This window comes from Lepidochelys olivacea (genome assembly GCF_965140295.1).
Source record: "Lepidochelys olivacea isolate rLepOli2 genome assembly, chromosome: 25".
In the NCBI taxonomy this organism is placed as follows: Eukaryota; Metazoa; Chordata; order Testudines; family Cheloniidae; genus Lepidochelys; species Lepidochelys olivacea.
The window spans coordinates 8507498-8527560 of NC_140435.1; the positions used below are offsets into that span (position 1 = coordinate 8507498).

The 20063-nt window shown below is 53.2% G+C and overlaps 1 protein-coding gene across 1 annotated transcript in view; it reads left to right on the forward strand.

Moving 5' to 3' along the window:
- The first annotated feature begins 372 nt into the window (after nucleotides 1-372).
- LOC311513039 (nuclear receptor ROR-beta-like) overlaps nucleotides 373-20063 on the forward strand; it is a 42111-nt gene continuing 22420 nt past the window's right edge. Inside the window, exon 1 of the mRNA XM_084614598.1 lies at nucleotides 373-622. Within this exon, the coding sequence (XP_084470724.1) occupies nucleotides 616-622 (7 nt within the window). The 5' untranslated portion in view covers nucleotides 373-615. The remainder of the gene's footprint in view (nucleotides 623-20063) is intronic.

Sequence of the window (20063 nt, forward strand, 5' to 3'; positions counted from 1 at the left end):
AACTGCCGGGAGGGTCAGGCCCTTCCGTGTAATCCAAGGGGGTACGCGCGGGTGGCTGGTGGTTGGTGGTGCAGGCCTGGTATGACAAGCCCTTGCCCCGGGTCCTCTGGCTTTCCCCGGTTGTCCTGTTCCTTCATTTCCCCTGCGTTAAAAAAGAAGCCAGCCACCAGGCCCGATTCATATCGGAGGGGAGGGCGTAAGAAGAGGAAATACGTCCAAGAAAGTGGATACAGGGAGCTGAGGATGCAGGGGAGAGAGAGAGAGAAGGGGGCGGGGCGCAAAGTGAAACTGACTTGAGGTGGGCGGGGTCTGAGCAGGGTTTGTCATGTGAATTTCCACATGCTCCATAGGCTCCAGCCGAAAGTAGGTTAACAGAGCTGCAGCAGGGACTAGCAGCCCAGGAGAGGGAGAGGGAGAGAGAGGGGCAGGTACCTAGAGTGGCTGAAGAGGAAGATCCAGGCACTTACCCCTAATTAGGAGAGCAAAACACCACCACAGAACAAGGACCCAATCCTGGAGACTTGATTTATCGAAGGAATTGCTGCTGTCCTAGGCACCCGCACTGCCTGTTTTCATGATATTCTCAATACAGTCCTAATACCAGAAAGCCCCAAGATGCGAGGTAAGATTATTATGATGCATGCGTGTCTACAGTGCAGGCAACTTTTGCTTGGTCACACAGATGACCCTTTTCCTCTTATTAGCAGCCCGGAGACACTGAGCTGTGCATCACTTCAACTTGGATAGCCAAGTCCAAGAACTGTATCCTTTGTGACTGTTAAAAAAGTCTGGAAGATTTTTTTTTTTTAAAGTGCATTTGAAAAAGCACACTGCAGAGTGTGACTTGTAATGTATATTGTTTGGTCTCTGTGTGTGGAGAGCTCTTGGAGAGATTTAGCCTGTTTATGTATATTCCTGAGGGGTTGGGAGGTTGGACTTTCTTTCTTGTAATTTTTTTTGTAAGTTACGGTGCACATTTCCCTGACAATAGGGTTGTTTTTGTGGGATTTGGACAAAAGATACAGCCACCCATTGCTTGACGCTCAGAACACACACAGAATCGTGGGTTTTTTTCTTCTATACTCCAAAAGAGCTGCACAGTATTTTAGGCTCTGGGCAAAGCAGACAAGGGAAAATATTTTTCTACTGCTAAAGTTGTTTGTTGCTAGGAGGGGTTTGAAACTGACTGTCCATTTGCGTGGAGATGCATATGGGTAAATCTGACTTTTTGCGGGGAGAGGGGGGGTTTGAATCGTTTGTGATTATGAATCCAATTCTTATTTGTTTTGTTCCATTTTATGCACCAGCTTAGACCCCACTTAGGATTTCACTGCTAGGAAAAGCTCTTAAGCTCCTTTTCAATATGTTGCTCCTGTTATAATTTGATTTTTTTTGGTGATTATTAAGGATTTTGATTATTTTCCTTTAAAGGAGGGATGGAAGGGGAGGCTGCAAAAGTGTTTTGAAGCAGGTGATTTCATTCGAGGAAAGAGGGGGGGAGCTAGTCTTCATCTGAGGGTACACTTGTCTGATAATATCTGACTTGGTCAGAAGCCACTGGCATGACGATCTGACAGTTCAAATCCCCCTTCTGTTGTTATTATTAAAGCCTTCCTTTTTTTAAAACAATGAAAATAGGAATCAAACGAATTAGGTGCAAGGGGGTGAAGATTGAGGAGCGAGAGATTGCATTGGGAACGATCCTGCAGGAAGTAATGGATACAGCTGTAAGGCTCAGGACTGATTCTGCCCCCGAAGCGTAGAAAGGGTCCGATGGCCGCTGGCTGAGGATTGGACCCTTCCTGCTGGTCCCCCCGCGGTAGATGTATAGAGTGTGATGGTCGTGTTGTGCCGACTTCTTTCCTCCTTTCAAGTGATTTTCTGTTTCCGTCACGTTCCGGTGACTTTCCTGGGATCGGTGTTCCCTGGGTGGCTATCTGAGGAGCTGTTGGACGTTACTCTGTGTGTGTGTGTGTGTGTGTGTGTGTGTGTGTGACGAACCTCACACAACTCCTTACATAGATACATATTGGCCTGATTTTCCTCTTGCCGCAGAGGTCTTCGTTTTCTCCATCTCCCTGCGCCCCGTGTCGCCATTGGCACCAGCGTGAGGTGGATGGAAAATGTCGCCACATCAGAGCAATGGCGTTCTACACGCAGGGGGGTACATTGACAGCATGGGGCGCAGGCTGATGGGGAATTGGGCCCGTGTGGCCATCGATTGCCTTTTCTTTCTCGGCCTGACGTCCAGGCTTGTTGACAGGGAGGAGAGTGTTAACGCCCTCCCAATTAATAACAACGCCTAGACATTAGGTAGCACTTTGCATGGCCAAAGCACAGCATAAACACTGAGCAATTAATTAGCAGGGGGGTGAAGTTTCCTTCCTGGGGGGTTGTTAGTTGTCTCAGCTGTCTGGAGTGACGCTGATTTACGCCAGTGGAGGATGGGTGGCCCGAGATACCTGGCGAGTGCAGGTTGGGTTCTCCGTTTGAATTCAAATAAAAAATTGTCTTGATCTGAATTGCCTTTTTACCACCTCCTGTGTACGGATACCCTTCCCTATTAATTATACTCAGCTGTTTGTTCTCTCTGTGGCTTTCCTCACCCTTCCCTGTTTCAACTAGCTAGGACGGCATTCTGTGCAGACTGAGACGCGCGAGGCTCACATTGTATAATCCTATTGGTTTTATAAAGCTCCTGGCCTCTTGTTTTGAAAGCCAGCATGGCTAAGAGTGTGCTGTGGGCTTGGCAAGTATTAGAAGTTGTCCTAGTGACCTAGATCTGTCATTGGAAAATCGGAAAGGGGGGGGGGTAGGAGGAGCTTCCTTTCCCATTTATACAGCATGTGTACACTCATCTGGGTGAGAAGGGACCTAGCTCGAGTTACTCCGGCATTGCACGCAATGTGGAATAGTCGGTAGTCTCGGCCTTCCTGGAGCTACGAAGGGCGTGCTTCAGCCAACACACCCACCCTGTACTAGGAAAGAGATCTTGTGTGCCGGGACCCCAGTGCTGACCAGGATGGGAAAGTAACTCTCCCCACTGGGTAATAGCCAGGGAGCCAGTTAGGGCAGCACCAAATGAGGCTTAAAACTCACCCAGGAGATGTGTGGGTGCAAAGATGATGATGGCTTGGAAGTTTCAAAAAATCTGAAGAGAATTCAGCACCCAACCCCTATTGCAATACAGCAGGACTTGAGTGTCCAATTCCCTTAGTCTGGGATTCGCAAAAGAGCTTGTACGCCCCTACCCTCAGGTATACTATGTCAGATAACAGTAGTGATTCTAGACCCCAGCTGGTGTGTATGGGGCTGTACAGACAAATAATGGGACCCAAGTCCCTGCCCCAAGCCGCTTACATCTGAAGGGCCCAGCTGCGTCACCCTTACCCCCATGAGTAAAGGTGTCAGGATCAGGCCCTCGGCTTATGTAAAAGAAGTGTGTGTTCACATGACAGCCAGGTGTGTTTGCGTAGCATGTCAGTGCATACGTAATATGTGTGTGTGTGTGTATAATTTGGGTGTCTGTGTGTGTTAGGATTATGTGGGCTGGAATGCAGTTTATATCTCCTCGGCTAATGCTGAGCCACTGGGAAAACGGACTCCAGATTTAAGGTTTCAGTGGCCCCGGTTGAAATGTAGCTGGCTGACCTTGGCAGCCAGCTGGTATCTGATACGGACTGCGTGTCTGTCCACGCAAGGATGGCACCTTGTCAGTATCTCTGAGCGCTGGCTGGTATGTGCGGGCCCTTGCAGTTCTGTGGGAGTCATTTTATAGCCACGTGCACTGTACGTAAGCACACCTGGCGCTGGAGACGCTGCCTAGCTGAACACACCCTCTTGATTCTCTTATGTAAAATCTGGGACGTGGTGAAAAGACTTCCATGCGCTTCACTCTCGCCCTGCGGTGAATTTGGATCTGGGCCTAATGTAACAGCAGGTTGCGCTGCATCAAAATAAACAGGACCGTGCGTCCCTCTCCAGCCGATAGCCCCGTGCCGGGGATCTAACTGATGCGGTTATCTAAAGCAAACCGCCTGCTGGTTCGCTTCCCTCTGAAGTCGCGATGCAGAGGACAGACCATTTCTGTGTGTTGCACCCTGGGGCTTCCCTTTGCCTCAGATCCCCGTCGTCTAGAGCGGGGAAAATGTTGGCGCTGGTGACCCAGGCCCACAGGGTCTGACCCCCACAGCCGGCCTCTAATGGGCAGAGTGACTCATGCCCTGGCTAGCACCGTGCAGGGGACCTCTGAGCGGCCGACAGGTGGGGAAGCTGTGCTCAGAGCCAGGCTGCTGCACCTGATGTGAGGCCTGCCTTACCCAGCCCCCCACATGGCGATGCCCGGATGCGCGTTGGCCAGCCCCCTGTGCAGAGTTCCTGCCACCACAAGTGGTTTTTCCACCCACCTATCCGCAAGTCAGGCACGGCATCGTGGTCTTCGTTCTGGCCGGGCACCGCCTCGCTGGAAACATGTCAGGGAGCCAGCACCAGGGCACCTGCACCCAGGTGCCTTATGGAACATCGGAGCCGATGTCCCCCACCCTCCGCCCCGAACCTCTGGCACTGTTAGCTGAGCACAGGTTTGCTCGGCGAGCTGCACAGGCCCTTCCCAGCAGAGGCTCATCAGGAGGGAGCTGCTGTCCGTTATCCCAGGGCCCCTCCACCTGGTCATCACAAACAGCTGTCAGGGAGTCACAGCCACCCTGCCCTTCCCATATGGCTAACTGAGATGGGGGGATACTGCATGGAGGGGGGGTCACACCTTGTACTGCAGCGATTGCCCCAGCACTGTGAGCCCTGATGGGAGACAGCTGCGCCGTTCTGTTACTAAAGGAGAGCCCGTTGCTTAGTGAGCTCAGGAGACGAATGAGCCCCGTCTGAGCTGCTGTCAGCGGCTGGACTCTGTTCTAGCCCTGTGGCTCTCACCCTTTCCAGACCGCTGTCCCCCGTTCAGGAGTCTGATTCGTCTTGTGTCCCGCACAAGTTTCCCCTCACTTAAAAACAACTTGCTCATAAACTCAGACGTAAACGGACAAGTGTCACAACGCACTAGGCTCTGAACAGTTGCTTCTTTCTCATTTTTACCATGTAATTATAAAATAAATTCATCGGGATATAAATACTGTCCTTACAGTTCAGTGGATAGTACATAGAGCAGTATGAACAAGTCATTGTCTGTGTGAAATTTTAGTCTGTACCGGCTCGGCTAGTGCTTTTCATGTAGCCTGTTGTAAAACTAGGCAAATCTCTAGATGAGCTGATGGACCCCCGGAAGAGCTCTGCGTACCCCTGGGGTATGTGTACCCTTGATTGAGAACCACTGTTCTAGCACATTTAGCCGAGGATCTCAAAGCACATTCTTGAACCCTGGCTACCCCTTGGTCAGACCTGTTGAGCCTCATATCAGCTCCCTTATGCCAGTGTAGCTCTGTTAACTTCAGCAGAGTGGCTCCTCGCCAGTGCGAGAGGTGACCTGGGCCCTTCATCCCCAGGGAGGAACTGAGGCAGAGAGAAGGGAAGCAGCTTGTCCAATGTCATGGCGCGAGTCATTGGAATTGAACCCAGGAGTCCTGATCACCAGTCCTCCCTGCTTTAGCCTCTGAGCCTCACTCTCTCCAGAGTCCCTCCCAAACTCCACTCAAGGTGTCAAGGAAGTTGGAGTGACACCAGTCAAACAGATGGGAAAAGCTGACAATCCCGCTGCAGGGCGCGACTCACAAACTGCGTCAGAGCTTCAGTACGGTGGCAACATGAACTGATGATTCCCAGGCAGCCAGTCCTCTTGGCACCCCGAGTAGGGAGGGGGAAAGATTCCCTCTGCTGTGAATTTACATCAGCTGGGCTCAGTTCTGTCCTCACATGGACAGACACAACTCTCCAAGTCTTGTCCTTCAGCCGTGAGCCAGGTGTGCCAGGTGCTGCACAGACGTGTGTGTTGAAAAGATGGTCCCTGCCCCCAGGAGCTTCCAATCGAAGGCCTTGTCTACACGAGAAAACGGTACCAATGTGACTAAACTGACTTAGAAACTGACTTAGCTACATCGAATGCATCACCAGAGCAGGGAGGTCTTCTAGGGATTGAAGAACACCTGAGATATACCTCACGTAAGCTGGGAAGAAACCAACTGATGCTAAATCGGTATTGGGCGCTCGGAAACCGCGCGCACACAGAGAGGTGGCACTGATTAAATTAAACCGGTTTCTAACCAGACTTAGGTAAACCACTTAGGGAGGTCACTGCTGCAGTGCAAACGAGCTGCTCTTGCCTGCTTTGGGTAGCACCCCCCTGATTCTGACCTGGACTGAAGAGCAGTTCAAGGCAGAGAAGAAGCACCTGCCACAGGTCCGTGAGCAGCGGCTCAGTCCAGTCTCGTGGAGCAGGGAGATGGGCCTGGAGCAGGGGGATCATACATCAAGCCCCAAGCCTCTGCTGCTCCTGAATGCATGAGGCACCCTTGGATTGGGAGGCTCCCGTTGGCTGGCGGGGTCCCAGCCTGCACTGGGGGGTGCTCAAGTCGCTGGGGGTGTGCAGCGGCACATCTCAGAATCAGCCCCCACATCTCTTCGAGGTTTTGTTTTCCTCCTGCACTTTGTCAGGCTGATGACGACCACCCCAGCCACCCAACCAGCTGGGACGGGCCTTCATTGTTAACCATGCCTGAAGTTTGAATGGCAAGCGAAGAGTCCCCAAACAGCCTGATCCATCCCCAGTGGAAGGCAGTGGCGTTCCACTGGGGTGCAGCGTCGCTCTTCCCCCGTGACCCAGCTATTAAAAATTAACCAAGCACTTAGGTGTATCAAGAGCTCTCCCAGAGGGAACATCTGGCCTGGAGCAGGGTGCTGAAGTAGATGGCCCATTGATCTGTAACGGCCTGGAACATCTCAGCTCAAAGATACGTGTAGAACCGGGGAGGGACGGAGCCAATGGGGGCGAATTTGCTCGCTCTGAGCATGAAGGTGGGACCCCAGGAACGTGGTGGGTGACTACCAGCCTTTGGGGGGAAAGATGCCCCCTACCTTGCTGCACTGTAGCCTAATCTCTGGATGGCCCCATATCTGGCCACTGGTGCGGTGGGATAGAGGAGATACAGGCCAAGGGGTCTACAGAGCCCTGCCCACCTACAGCAGTAACTTTGTGGCTGTTACACAGAACTTCCCAGCAACAGTAGGGGTAGAACCCAGATCCTGCTGATCCAAAGGCCCAGGGCCCTACTACTTGAGCTAAAGGAGAATCTTAGGGCAGGGGTAGCAGTGTAGGGGCTATGACACACATCTGAGAAGTCCAGTCCCCACCCAACAGAAGGCAGTGGGGCATGTACACATTAGCCTGCTCTTGGTATGTAATTGGATATCTCGGGTGGGCAGCTGAGCCTTGAAAGCCGCCAGAGGCAGATGCTCAGAGACCATAGGGAATGCAGTGTAGAGGAGTCGATGGGGGATCACAGAGTTCCCCTATATCGGGTTCCTAGAAGATACAAACAACAACATATTTAATCAGAGCACTTTAATTTTTTCTTGGACGTCTGTGCCCTGAGGCCACTGAGCTCCTCAGCAAATGATGATAAACAATAATTGCAGCGAAAAAGGCCCACGTGATCTAAGGAGGAGCAAAGAGCAGAGAATTAAGGGCTGGTTTCAGACTCTCCCCATTTTCTTGGGGTGCAGTTGCCAGCGAAGGGCAGGACCCATGGCTGTCAACGTGCACATTAGGGATGTGAGTGCTGTGGTTAGACCTGGGAGTCAGGCTGCCTGGGTTCTAGCACCGATTCTGGGAGGGTCTAGTGGATAAAGAAGGGGACTGGGAAACACAACTCCTAGGTAGCAGCCCCAGCCCTGGGAGGGCAGTATGGTGTAGTGGTTGGGTGGGAGTCAGGATACTGGGTGCTGTTTCCAGCTCTGGGTAAGAGGTGGGTCTAGTACTTATAGCAGAGGGGGCTGGGAGCCAGGACTCCTCACCTGTCCTGATTTCCAGTGGTTCGAAGTGGTGGCTTGGAATCCCCCTCCCCCCCCAATCTCTCGCTAACGAACTTGCTCTCTCTCCCCGCCCTCCACCACCACGACCCTGGCCCGTTTCCTCTTGGCATGAGCTGAGCCAGATTTGCATTCCCCAGGCTGGCTGGTGGGATTGCAAAGAGCCAGGGGCTCCTGCTTGGCAGCAGGGAAGCCGAGGAAGTTACCTCTTGGGACATGGGGAATCTCAGCTGGGCTCTCCAGCGGGGAAACCCAACCAGCCATCTTCCCACACACCTAAGCCTCCAAGATTTACCCTGGAGGAGCCAGCCAGCAGAGGAGGCTGGTCACGGCCTCTTGTACCCAACATCCCAGACCCCGTCCTCCTCCAGGGAGCAAAGCTCCCTCGTGGGGCTTCCATGGGGCTAAAGCTGACAGCATCCTCCACGGAACAGCCTTCGTCCCCAGGGAGCTCACTGAGCTGCTCCGTCGTCTTCCTCATTAAAGCCAATTTCTCCCCCGCCCCCGCTGTCTCCTTGGCCGGAGCTGTGCCCCGTTATGCAGCAGTGGGATCCATGAAGGCAAGGGGGGAACAGACACTAATTGCCACTCGCTTCCCCTGCCCTGTTCGGAGGCATTGATTCCCCGCAGCAGGATGGGGCAGGGACCTACTTTCCCCACAGGCCTGCTGGGTAATTAGCTGCAGAGCCACAAAGCTGCTTGCCCCCACAGTGGGTGGAAGGATAACGCTTCCCGGGGGGCCTGGGCACCGGCTCCCCCAGGACCGGAGCAGGTACCTCAGCCCTGTGGCGCGGTTGGCTCATGACGCCCTAACCAGACTCCTCCAGTAGGAAACGGGGCCAGGGAGGGTCAGGGTCTGATAATGGCAGTGTCCGCTCCGTGCTGCTCAAAGCCCCCGCAATGATGCATCCCGCAGCTGAGAGAAACCCCGCATCCGCGCGGGGCACTGCACTTGCAAAGGGGGGAGCTGGGCCGAGGGCAACCGATCCTGTGCAAAGGGGCAGCTGAGTGGTGTAGCGGTGAGGGAAGGGCCCGTAGGGCCTGCCTGCGATCAGAGAGCAGTGGGGATCCCCCACGCTGGAGGCTCTGGTGGTATTATTAGCACCTTCCATCCGAGGCTCTCAAAGCGCTTTTGAAAGGCGAAAAACTTTCTATTTTACAGACGGGGAAGATGAGGCACAGAACAGGGCAGTGACGCGTCCCAGGGGCTGGCTCCTCAGCACTGCACTGGCTGAGGATCCTGCGCTAGGGGTAGAACCCAGGAGTCCTGATTTCTGCTTCCCTCCCCCATAATCCCAGAGCATCCCCGTGGCAGAGCTAGGACAATAAACCAGACCTCCAGCCTCCCTGTCACCTTCTGCAACCACTAGACCACACAGCCGTTGCCTCCAGCACCCCTCCGCTGCATGCGTGTCTCATAACCAATAGGGAGTCTGGGGCTAGATTACAAACTTTCCTCCTTTCTGTTCACCCACCAGATGTTTCGTAATTACATCATCCCCGGAGACACCATCTGATTTAATTAACCCCAGCCCCGCTCCATGCAATCTGGGCATTCAGTTATGAAATAACAACAGAGAGTCGGGATTCAATTTGAAAGGGTCTCATGTGGCCACGGGACCGCTGGGGTTGTCTAAGCCTCATGCGGGTGGCTGGGATTTATGAGATTGATTCCTGGTGGGGCAGTGACAAAATATGGGGGACATGGAGAGGTGACGGGGGGAGAGGCAGGGGGACCCAAATCTTTACAAATCTTTACTTCTGCTGGGATTTAAATGGGAAAGGGAGCCAGCTGGGGCCCAGCTGCTGGGATTGTCTCCCACTCATCTGATTCCCCAGCCAGCCCTGCAATGGCAAAGCAGCTCCCGCAACGTCTGTGGGAAGTTTGGCCAGCCAGCCCGTGGGGGATTTCCTTTGGGGGATTTCTGGTTCTCGCTCCACCTCTGTTGGAGGATGCAGGGAGCTGCAGTGCTTGAGTTGAGGTGTCCTGGGCCCACAGCGGGGCAGGGGGCAGAAGGGAGGGGATGCAGGGGCACAGGGAGAGGCAATAGCACAATGCACACAGGTCAAAGGGGAAACTGAGGCAGGGAAGCAACTTGTCCCCAGTCCCGCTGTGAATCAGTGGTCGAGCTGGGAGCCCTGATTCCTAACCCCCTGCTTTGACCGCTCGGCAATGCAGCCCCCCAAGCAGGAAGGGAATGGGCGCTCTCCCTCCCCTTCTTTGCTCTCTGGTTCCCCACCCGCCATCCTCACACAATCGCAGCCCCTCGCCAGCCACGCTGCTCAGAGCAGGATGCCATGACAGCAGGAGGTGGTACTTCAGCCCAGAGAGCGGGAATGCACAGGGCCCGGGAAGGAATTACAGGCCCAGCTCCTCCTCGTGGAGATCTCGGCGCCGAACTCCCAGTGAAATCAAAGGTGCCTAATCCCCTTTGAGGAGCTGGGCCACAGGCTTTGCCAGGGAGCCTTGTCCCAGCTCCAGCCCAGATTGTCTGCAGAGCCCTTTCTCTCTTTGTGTTTCCCCTCCAACCCTTGGGCCGGTAGCGATTGTAAGCTCCTGGGGGCAGGGACTGTGTCTCCCAATGTGCGCGTACTTCAGTAATGTAAGATTAATTATGAGGAGCCCCTCCTATCTTGCCAGCAGAAATCAATGGACCCTCTACCATGGCCTCCCCCAGGCAAGTTCCATGTAGCATAACACACTGATACTCCATTGCGCCCAGTATCCTGCCTTGGACACTGCTACAGGATGACCTCTGTGCTACACTCCATTGTTCTGTACATTGGGCAGAGGGAGTTCCTTCCTGACCCCAGCCCGCCATCAGCTCATGCCCTGAAGCATGAAGGCTGGTCGCCCACATTATCTGTCACCCTCAGGGACACAGTAGGCCAGGCTGTATTTGTTCCTCCAGCACAGTCCCGACGCCAAGGAGATGACTCTTTGGAACTCCTGGAGGGAACTTTGCCCTTCTCCATGGGGCCGTGTCTCCGTTCCTGTTCCCTGTGACAGTGAGACAAGCAAGGACTAGCTCACCGCTTCCAGGGAGGCAAGTGTTCCCTGCTGGGTAGCAAAGCACTGGCATGTGTGAGCATCACGGCTGCTCCAAGGGTGGGGCTCTGGGACTTCTGGTTGGGCACCACGGAGAGAGAGGCCCCCGCCCTGTTTGTTTATAGCAGTATCCCAGCAATGAGTGGGGACGTTTAGCCGGGGGGGCGGGAGCGGGGGGAGGAAGAGGATGAGGTGGAGGGCACGCCCTGCTACCTTTGCCAGCCTGGGAGGAATGCAGTTGGGTCGCCCGTGCCGGTGCCAATTCCTGCCTGGATGAGGGCGTTGCCCGCTCTGCTAAAACCTTGGGAGTTGTCTCCTGCGAGCAGCGCGTCCCCATTCAGTGGGGCCTCATCCAGGACTGGGAAGGGTGGCGATTTCTTGGCTTCAGGGTTTTGGGAAGTGCAGGGAGAAATGCCATGTGTGCGTGCTGTGGGGAGAATTACCTAGACTGGGGACCTCTTCCAGACAGGAAAGGAAAGGTTCTTTCCTAGCTAGGCCTTGGGCCTGTTGTGTAGACACTTCGTTGGGTTTCCTAGCCTGCAAAAGTATCCACACAGGATTACCACCATTGTACTTCCAAAATAAGGGACTGTTTTCTTAACACACCCACCCCACCTTCTTATATTATTAATTATTATTAATAATAATAACCAGTATTCACCTACATTTAACATAAGAACGGCATACTAGGTCAGACCAAAGGTCTATCTAGCCCAGTGTCCTGTCTTCCAACAGTGGCCAATGCCAGGTGCCCCAGAGGGAATAAACAGAACAGGTAATCAAGTGTTGCCCATTCCCGGCTTCTGGCAAACAGAGGCCTGGGACACCATCCCTGTCCATCCTGGCTAATAGCCATTGATGGATCTATCCTCCATGATTTTATCTACTTTGTTTTTGAACCCTGTTATAGTCTTGGCCTTCACAACATCCTCTGGCAAGGGGTTCCACAGGTTGACTGTGCGTTATGTGAAAAAATACTTCCTTTTGTTTGTTTTAAACCTGCTGCCTATTAATTTCATTTGCTGACCCCTCATTCTTGTGTTATGAGAAGGAGTAAATAACACTTCCTTATTTACTTTCTCCACACCAGTCATGATTTTATAGACCTCTATCATATCCCCCCTCAGTCGTTTCTTTTCCAAGCTGAAAAGTCTCAGTCTTATTAATCTCCTCTAATATGGCAGCCGCTCCATACCCCTAATCATTTTTGTTGCCTTTTTCTGAACCTTTTCCAATTCCAAAATATCTTTTTTGAGTTGGGACGATCACATCTGCACGCAGTATTTAAGATGTGGGCAAACCTTGGAGTTCTATAGAGGCAAGAGCATATTTTCTGTCTCATTATCTATCCCTTTCTTAACACTCTGTTCGCTTTTTTGACTGCTGCTGCACGCTGAGTGGATGTGTTCAGAGAACTCTCCACAATGACTCCAAGATCTCTTTCTTGAGTGGTAACAGCTAATTTAGACCCCATCGTTTTATATGTATAGTTGGGATTATCATTTCCAATGTGCGTTACTTTGAATTTCATCTGCCATTTTGTTGTCCAATCACCCAGTTCGGTGAGATTTGCTGGGGTTTTTCTTGCTGCTTTTTGTAACACTTGGCAACTCCCGATCTTGTTGTAGAGATGAAAAAATAAGGGACGTCCCTTGTAATAAGGGACGTCCCTTGTAATAAGGGACGTCCCTTGTAATAAGGGACTGTTGGCAACCCTATATCCACCTTTTCTACATCCCTTCCCTAGAGGAAGGCACCCAGGAGATCCCAGCCCGTCTGCACCGTAGCAGGGACCCCGCTTTGCATTCAGCCATGTGTACGCTCCTCTGGGGCTGCTTCCCTGTTAGGCATATAGACTCTGGGACAGAGTCTGGTCTGGGTCACACACTGGTGTGAACCTGGAGTAACTCCCTATGTGTCAGTGGAGTGACTCCCAATTTACACTGGTGCAGGTGAGATCAGATTCTGGCACTCTCACTTGGGGGATAGGAAATGATAGGAACAAGGTGTGAGCGGGCAACAACAGGCAGGGCCTGCTTCTCCCCTATGCTACGCCACTGTAAATCAGGAGTCGCCCTGCAGAAGCCACTGGAGGTGGACCAGGCCTGAAAGACACTGATTTCCAGTTCCTTGCCAGGGAGCAGTCGGGTGCCAGAGATTCCCAGTCCCCAAATAACTCTGATTCTCCACGGCTCAGCCCTGGTGCAAGGGGCAGGCTGGAAAGAGACCCAGTCCGCCAAGGCAAGGCGAGCAGGAAGCAGTGAAAGCGCCCCTGGCTTCAGAAGGGTTAATCCAGAGCGGCCCTGCTTATACAAGCACATTGTTAAGTGGTATTAGAAGCTGAAAGTGTGTTAGTAGGACAGCATGACTTCATGAGCTTGGCACAAGCCTGACTGACAGGTCCAGGGACCAACCGCGGCCCGCACAGAGTCAACAAACAAGGCTCTTGGCCCAGCGGGCGTGCGGAAGTGGGGCAGGTCCTGGCTGGTGTCGTCAGCGTTACGTTGAGCTCAGGCTGGTTATATAACCCCTGCGGTTTCAGGCCCACGATGCCAGTGGGGCGGGGAGTTAGGCAAGAGGTGTTGACAGTGGGAAGGAGCAAATCCCAGGGCTGGGACATTTTAATTGCTGGCTTTGTTTCTTTTATTTTTAATTCTGATCCCTTCTTTCCCCACTGATGGGGTAGGGCCTGCTGTCCTATAAACACTTGGTTAAGAACCAGGATAATTCATTGTGTCGACACGCCACCAGTTGGGTGTTTGGAAGAGGCTCCAGCTGTCAGTCCTAGGCACCTCTCTGGCCCCCATCTCCGAGTGCTTCCTGATCATCGGCGTGTTGATCCTCACCGCTCCCTGGCAGGCAGGGGTGGGCTATTTTCCCCATGGCACAGAGGGGGAACTGAGGCGCAGAGAGGCTAAGGATCAGCTCCGCAGGGATATTTAGGTCCCTAATGCTTTGAGGATCTGGTTCTAAGTAACTTTCCCAAGGTCACCCGAGATGTCTGTGGCAGAGCAGGCAACTGACCCAGAGGATGCACCAGTCTCTATTGTAGCCATCAGATTCCCTCCTTGACCAGTTAGGTGGGTAGGGTGCTGGCCTTGATCCACAGCCCCTGTGAGTCTCAGATCACCGTCTATGAAAGGGGGTAAAATTTCTCTACCTCTCAGGGGCTAATGGGACCCACTTCATGGGCACCTGCCCTCTCATTCACTGCCAGGGCTGGGGAGGACAGCCAGTGTGATGGGTGCCAGGTGTCGCCTATCTGCTCTGCGTTACATAAAACCCCTTGGTTTAGCCACTGGCTGCCATCACGGTCTGAACATGATGTATTTCTCCTCCCAGTGTCCCGATGAGGTCAGGCAGGGCCACTACGCCCAGTTCACACGTGGAGAACAGACGCACAAAAAAGCTAAAGGATTTGCCCAGGGTGGCAGAGCCAGGAACTCAACCCAGCTTTCCTGAGTCCTTGGCTAGCACCCTACCCACTGGGCCGTCTTGCGTTGGAGGGCTCCTTGCCTCCGTACAGCAGAGTCACGAGTCTCGTTGTTGTCCAGCACTGCAGAGCTGTGTATGAGGCCACACACTCTGTCTCCGTGCGATGCCAGCCTTCCTCGCTGCCTTCTCTTTCCTTGCGGAGTGAAATTTGCCAAATGTCTCTGTTGATTTGAAAGCAAAGAGCTTGGGGAAGGAGTAAGGAGAGGGGAGGTAAAGACCAAAGAACAATTTTCCTCTGTGCCTCATTAGGAGACAAGACCTGACAACTGGAGAGGGGCTCAGAGCACAGTGGAGCTCTAAACATCCACAGGAGAATGCACCGATCCAGCTCCCACTGTCGTGGATCGGGCCCGTTGGTCACGCTAACCTCTCCCACGGCTGTAGCCCCTACAGCAGAACTGACACTGCAGGAAAGTCGGATTTGATATTTATACTAAAAATGAGCCCTTTCCTTTCCAAGAAGTCACCAGCTCCAGCTGTTGGTTTCATTCCCTCCTTTTGTTTACTCTCAAGTGTGGGTTAACAGGATACGTGGGGATAACTGGGACGAGTTCTGCTCTGGATTGCATTAAAATGATTCCGCGATAAGTTGCAAACAGGATTGCAATTAAAGGCCATTTCCACTCTCAAGCGCCACAAAGTTTGAGTTGAGCATGTATCTCTAGGTCGGTTACCGAAGAAGAGTATCTCATTAGACTGTCCCCGTGTGTCCTAGCGCAATGGGGCTGCGATCCTGATTAGGACTCGAAGAAGCTACCGTGATACAAATACATTTGATTTGTTTTTCCTTCATAGCTGCTCGAAAGGCAAAAAATTCTCAGCTAAGATTCAAGTTTAAAAAAAGATTGCAAGTCTGGAAATGTATAATTCCCTCAATAACCTTAACTCTGACCTAGTGTTTCCGTCCCCATTTCTTCCGGGAAGTGGATTATTTATAGGTCTTTTTGGACAATATAGCTCCTTCTTTGCTGACCGTGTGTTACACCATGAAATTAAAGTGCCTTCAGAGTCTGATCTGTTGCAGATGGCTGAACTTACGTGCTACTGTATCGACGTACTGTCGTAACTGTATCCACGTTTACCTGTGCAGTCATACCTGTCTCCATGGCAGTGGGGCTGTGATGTCACAGGCTGGGCCTGCTGGCATCTGTTCCAGTTGTTGGGTTTCCTGCCATGCCATCACAGCAAATCTAGAAGGCAAAAGATCTGACAGTGTTCAGCTTGGCAGAGGTGGGTTTTGTTGTTCTTTGGCTCCGCTTACTTTGGGCCCTGGAGGTACCGAACCTGCCAAGCTGGGCCCAGTGGGAGGCGTGGGCTCAGGATCAGGGCCTGGGTCACGTATGAATGGGCGATGCTTTGGAAGCAAGCTCTGTGATCTACTGACTGACCTGCCAGTGGGGCAGGGCCAGGCATGGGGGAAGAGAAGAGATATAAAAGGGAATGAAATGCTCCCCCAATAACTCCTTCATGGCTTATATGCACCGAGTCTCAGCTGTTGTCCAGCATGTTCTTCCTGCCAGCACCCCCAGGCTGACAGAGAGCCCCCCAGCTCCAGCTGCGCACTCCCACGTGTGCTCACACAAGTACACAGGGTCTGTCCCTCTCCGAGTTCCCAGCCTGACTGCCAACCCCTTCCGTTCAGAGGTGCCCTGGCTCATCGCACAGCTGGGCCCAGGGTGCTCTTCCAGGTCTCCCACCTTGGTCCTCAGACAAACTCAATTCCTTCTGAATTGCTGGTGGAAGGGAAGGGGAGGGGAGGGGAGGCTGGGGGTGGGAGGGATGCACCCCCTTTATAGGGGCTGAGGTAGGGAGCGAGGTTCAAATGTGCATCCCTCCCGCAGCATTCCCATCCCACTGTTGTCGTGCCCAGCTGGCACCCCTGTGCCACTTCCTGCCCATAGCCAGTCCACCCCGTCCTCGCCCAAAACAACCCACGCCTAAAAGCAGGGGCGTGCGCCAACACATCGCAAACGCGTGGACACACACCGACGCGTGTGCACAAACACAGACAAATGCATGGACACACACCAGTGCACATGCACAAGTCCGTGTGCTCGCACACGTGCACAAATGCATGGACACACACAAACACTCACGCACGTGCACGTGAGAAGAGAATCTTTCTGGTCATCGGAAATGAGAGGTGAGGTGAGAATCGGGGTGACGGGAGACACAGATGATAGGAGCATTGCATTCTGGGAATGGGGGCCCCCTGCGGTGGGACATGAGCCTTGCGGTGGACTGCTCTGCCTTTTGCGGTGCTGTGTTATCTTTGCTTGGGGCTGGCCTCAGAGGCGCAGGTATCCTGGTGAGTGGAGCCTTGCACTGGGGAGCCCTGGGGTCTAGTCCTGCCTCTGCTACTAGCTTGCTGGGGGACCTTGGGCAAGTCATTGCGCCTCTCTGTGCCTCAGTTTCCCCATCTATGAAATGGGGATAATGATACTGGGCTCCTGGGTAACGTGCTTTCAGATCTCCTGGTGGAAAGTGCAGTGGAAGAGCCAGAGGTTAGTATAATAAGCCAGGCACCCCTCCGCTGCACCATACTAGCTGTGTTCTTTTTATGAGGGGAAGTCTCCAAAGCTTCTTGTCGGCCACTCGTGAGAAAGGGACAAGGTTAATGCTGTGCTGTAGGGAGGAAGGATGCTCTTGTGAGTGGGGCCTGGGCCAGTGACTCAGGAGATCTGGGTTCAAGGCCGGGCGCCTGGGGTAAGTCACTCGATCTTTCTGAGGGAAAAAGATCATTCTCCCCATACTGTTACTGTGAGGGAGATTCTCCACTCACTGATATCACTGTGTGACGAACTGCACCAAGAGGCCTACCGCTGGGCTTTTGTGCCAGGGCCCCCTGCTGCCGGGGCTTTAAATAACAGGAGCTCCGCACACACGGTGAGAGGGAGGTCAGACTCCAGGGACCCATTTCCACTGCTGACACTTGAGGCCCTGGCTGCACGTGAGCATGTGCCTCAGTTTCCCCTCCGTCAAATGTTGCGGTTGTGTGACTTGGTCGACGATGGTTGGCAAGTTGCCCTGAGATCCCGTGCTGGGTGAATTCTTATTGATTGGTTTGCAGTTGTTGGGCTGTATTCATATAGAAAATAGAGCTGCGACAACCCACAATTGCAGGATTGTTACGTAGTGTACAACTCTTCTCTCTCGCCCTCTACACACCCTTCCACCCACCCAATGCCTTGTGTTTATAACACGCCCATCTCCTTGGTATGTCATCACCTGCCCCGCCCCCATTCTGCTTCCTTGCCTGCTGTATTCCCCCCCTTCTGTCCCACCCCTTCTTCCTACTTGGACTCCCACCCGCTGAGCAGGATGGCTGCTTCATTCCACCCCAGAGGTGGCTGCATGTCAGCAGTGGATGAAGGAATCCCTGGATATAATGTCTGATTTTTGGGAGGTGCTGAGCCCCCACAGCGCCCATTGACTTCAAGTGGACTGGGGGGTGCTCAGCACTTCTAGTTTCTGAATTGTTTTGGGGTCCTCTAAGGTGAAAGGTGCTATGAAAACATGGGTTAGATGAGTGAGAACAAATAGCTGTACAAAATCAGCCTCTGGAGCCAGAGAATAACAATAACAATAAAGGTGATGATTTCCCTCACGTCGTTCATCTCAACGGACCCCAAAACACCCGGGATAACGATACACAGCGCTGACCCTGCCGCTGAAATGCAGCCTCCTCTGGGGTGGAACACAGCTCGAGGCAGCACCATGCAACAGCTGGCAAAGAAGAATCCACTGGAAATGCTGAGGGGAATGTAGGGAGGCAGAATGGAATTACTGGAGCTGGGGATTTAAGCATGACCATGGTGGAGCCCAAAGCACCCTGGGATCTGTAATGACAGTGAATGACCAGGACCTTGGTTTTAAGTCTCATGTAAAAGATGGCGGCCTAGCGCCCCCTAGTGCCACAACAGGATGTTGAGTCACTAGCAATTTAATGAGCAAGGCCTGATCCGAATGGCATGTACTATTTCCCAGGCACCAGGACCCGTGTAATGCCTGCCAAGAAGGCCAAGGGCTGCCTGGGTTAGGGGGCTGGAGATCACCCCCCGGATCTGGGGCAGCCTGGAAGAAGGAGGGGCTGAAGACTGTTAGCAGCTCAGCTCAAGCGGAGCAGGGAATGGCTGCCAAGCCCTCCCCCGGGCTGGGAGAGCGGATGCAGGGCAGTGCTGCTGGGGGGCCTAATGCCAAGGCGGTTTTCCATATCGGTCCCAGGTGGCTGCCTGCTACAGGGAAGGGGCTGCAAGCAGACCCCTTAGGGTCATCGTTTCCAAGCCAGAAGGGACCAATGTGGCTTCCCTGTGTTCTGTCCTGTGTGAACTACAGCGGCTCTCCTAGCAATGCTGCCAGATTTGCAGGGATGGAGAATCCAACTGGCAAGTTGTTTCCGTGGTTGGGCACCCAGCCACTGCAGCAGCCGCAGGGAAGAAGGCCATGCTCCGGCTGCTGGGAGGCACTCTCTAGCCCCAGACTCAGCACGTCCATGCTGCTGCATGGGGCTTTAGTGGCAGAGAGCCATTCGAGGGGCTGGTTCCAAAGGCCACTGATGTCAGTGAGAGACTTTCCACTGGATCAGGGCCCAGGGGAGAAGAGAGAGCCACTCCAGGGTATTTTCCCTCTCAAGGCCATTGCACATGGGCAGGGGAATCCACCCCCAGTTATTTATTCTGTTCTAAACTGGGCTGGAGCTCACTTGTGCCACCTGGGACAGTTGTAAGCAAGCTCTGGACTGGATTTCTCTTTGCACTCCCTCTGCCATGGCTCCTTTCTCTGCCAGGCATTTGCACAAGTGAGGTGTAAAACCCAGGTTCTAACCACTATAATCTCTCAGGATCCCATGGCTCTTTCTGCTCGAGACAACCCCGCTGTTGTGGCCAGATGCCAGCTTGGCTCATTCCATTCAGTCTCCCTCTAGACATTCCCTTTGGTGGATTCAGTGCTTTTCTTTACTTCCTGTGCTAAACCAGTGCTGTGCATTGTTAAACAGCTGCCATGTTCTGTCACAGAGCTGGCTGCATTGCAGTGCTGGGTGAAGAGATCGCTTTTCTAGTGGCATGTAAAGCATTCAGAAATCCCGCTAGTACACCAGGAACAGAGGATGTTACTTTGCGCTGAAGGGAAGGAGGGAGCAAAGCTGAGCATTTGCTGAGAGGTTTATTCCAAGGCACAGGACACTTTGAAGGCAGCCGTCCTCTCTACACACAGCTGTTCCCTACAGCAATGCCTTAGCTCTAATGAAAAGCCTGGTTATTATGCAGCTGTTAATCAGGTTCTGATAAGCCCATCTGGAGGCCTGTTTCTGCCCCCTCTCCCAGTGCATGGATGTTTGCAAAGACAGAGCTGTGTGAAAGGAATGTTTCCAAACCGCCGATGTCCCTCATCAGGTGTGCCCTCCACCCTGGCAGTTTTGGGGGCCAGGGAATGAGTGCAGAGATGTGCAGACAGGACACTCCATTCCCTCCCCGCTCCATGACCCCACATGATGCTGCGGGGCCCGGGACACAGACATGCTGTAGACAGGCCGAGCCCACAGACACCC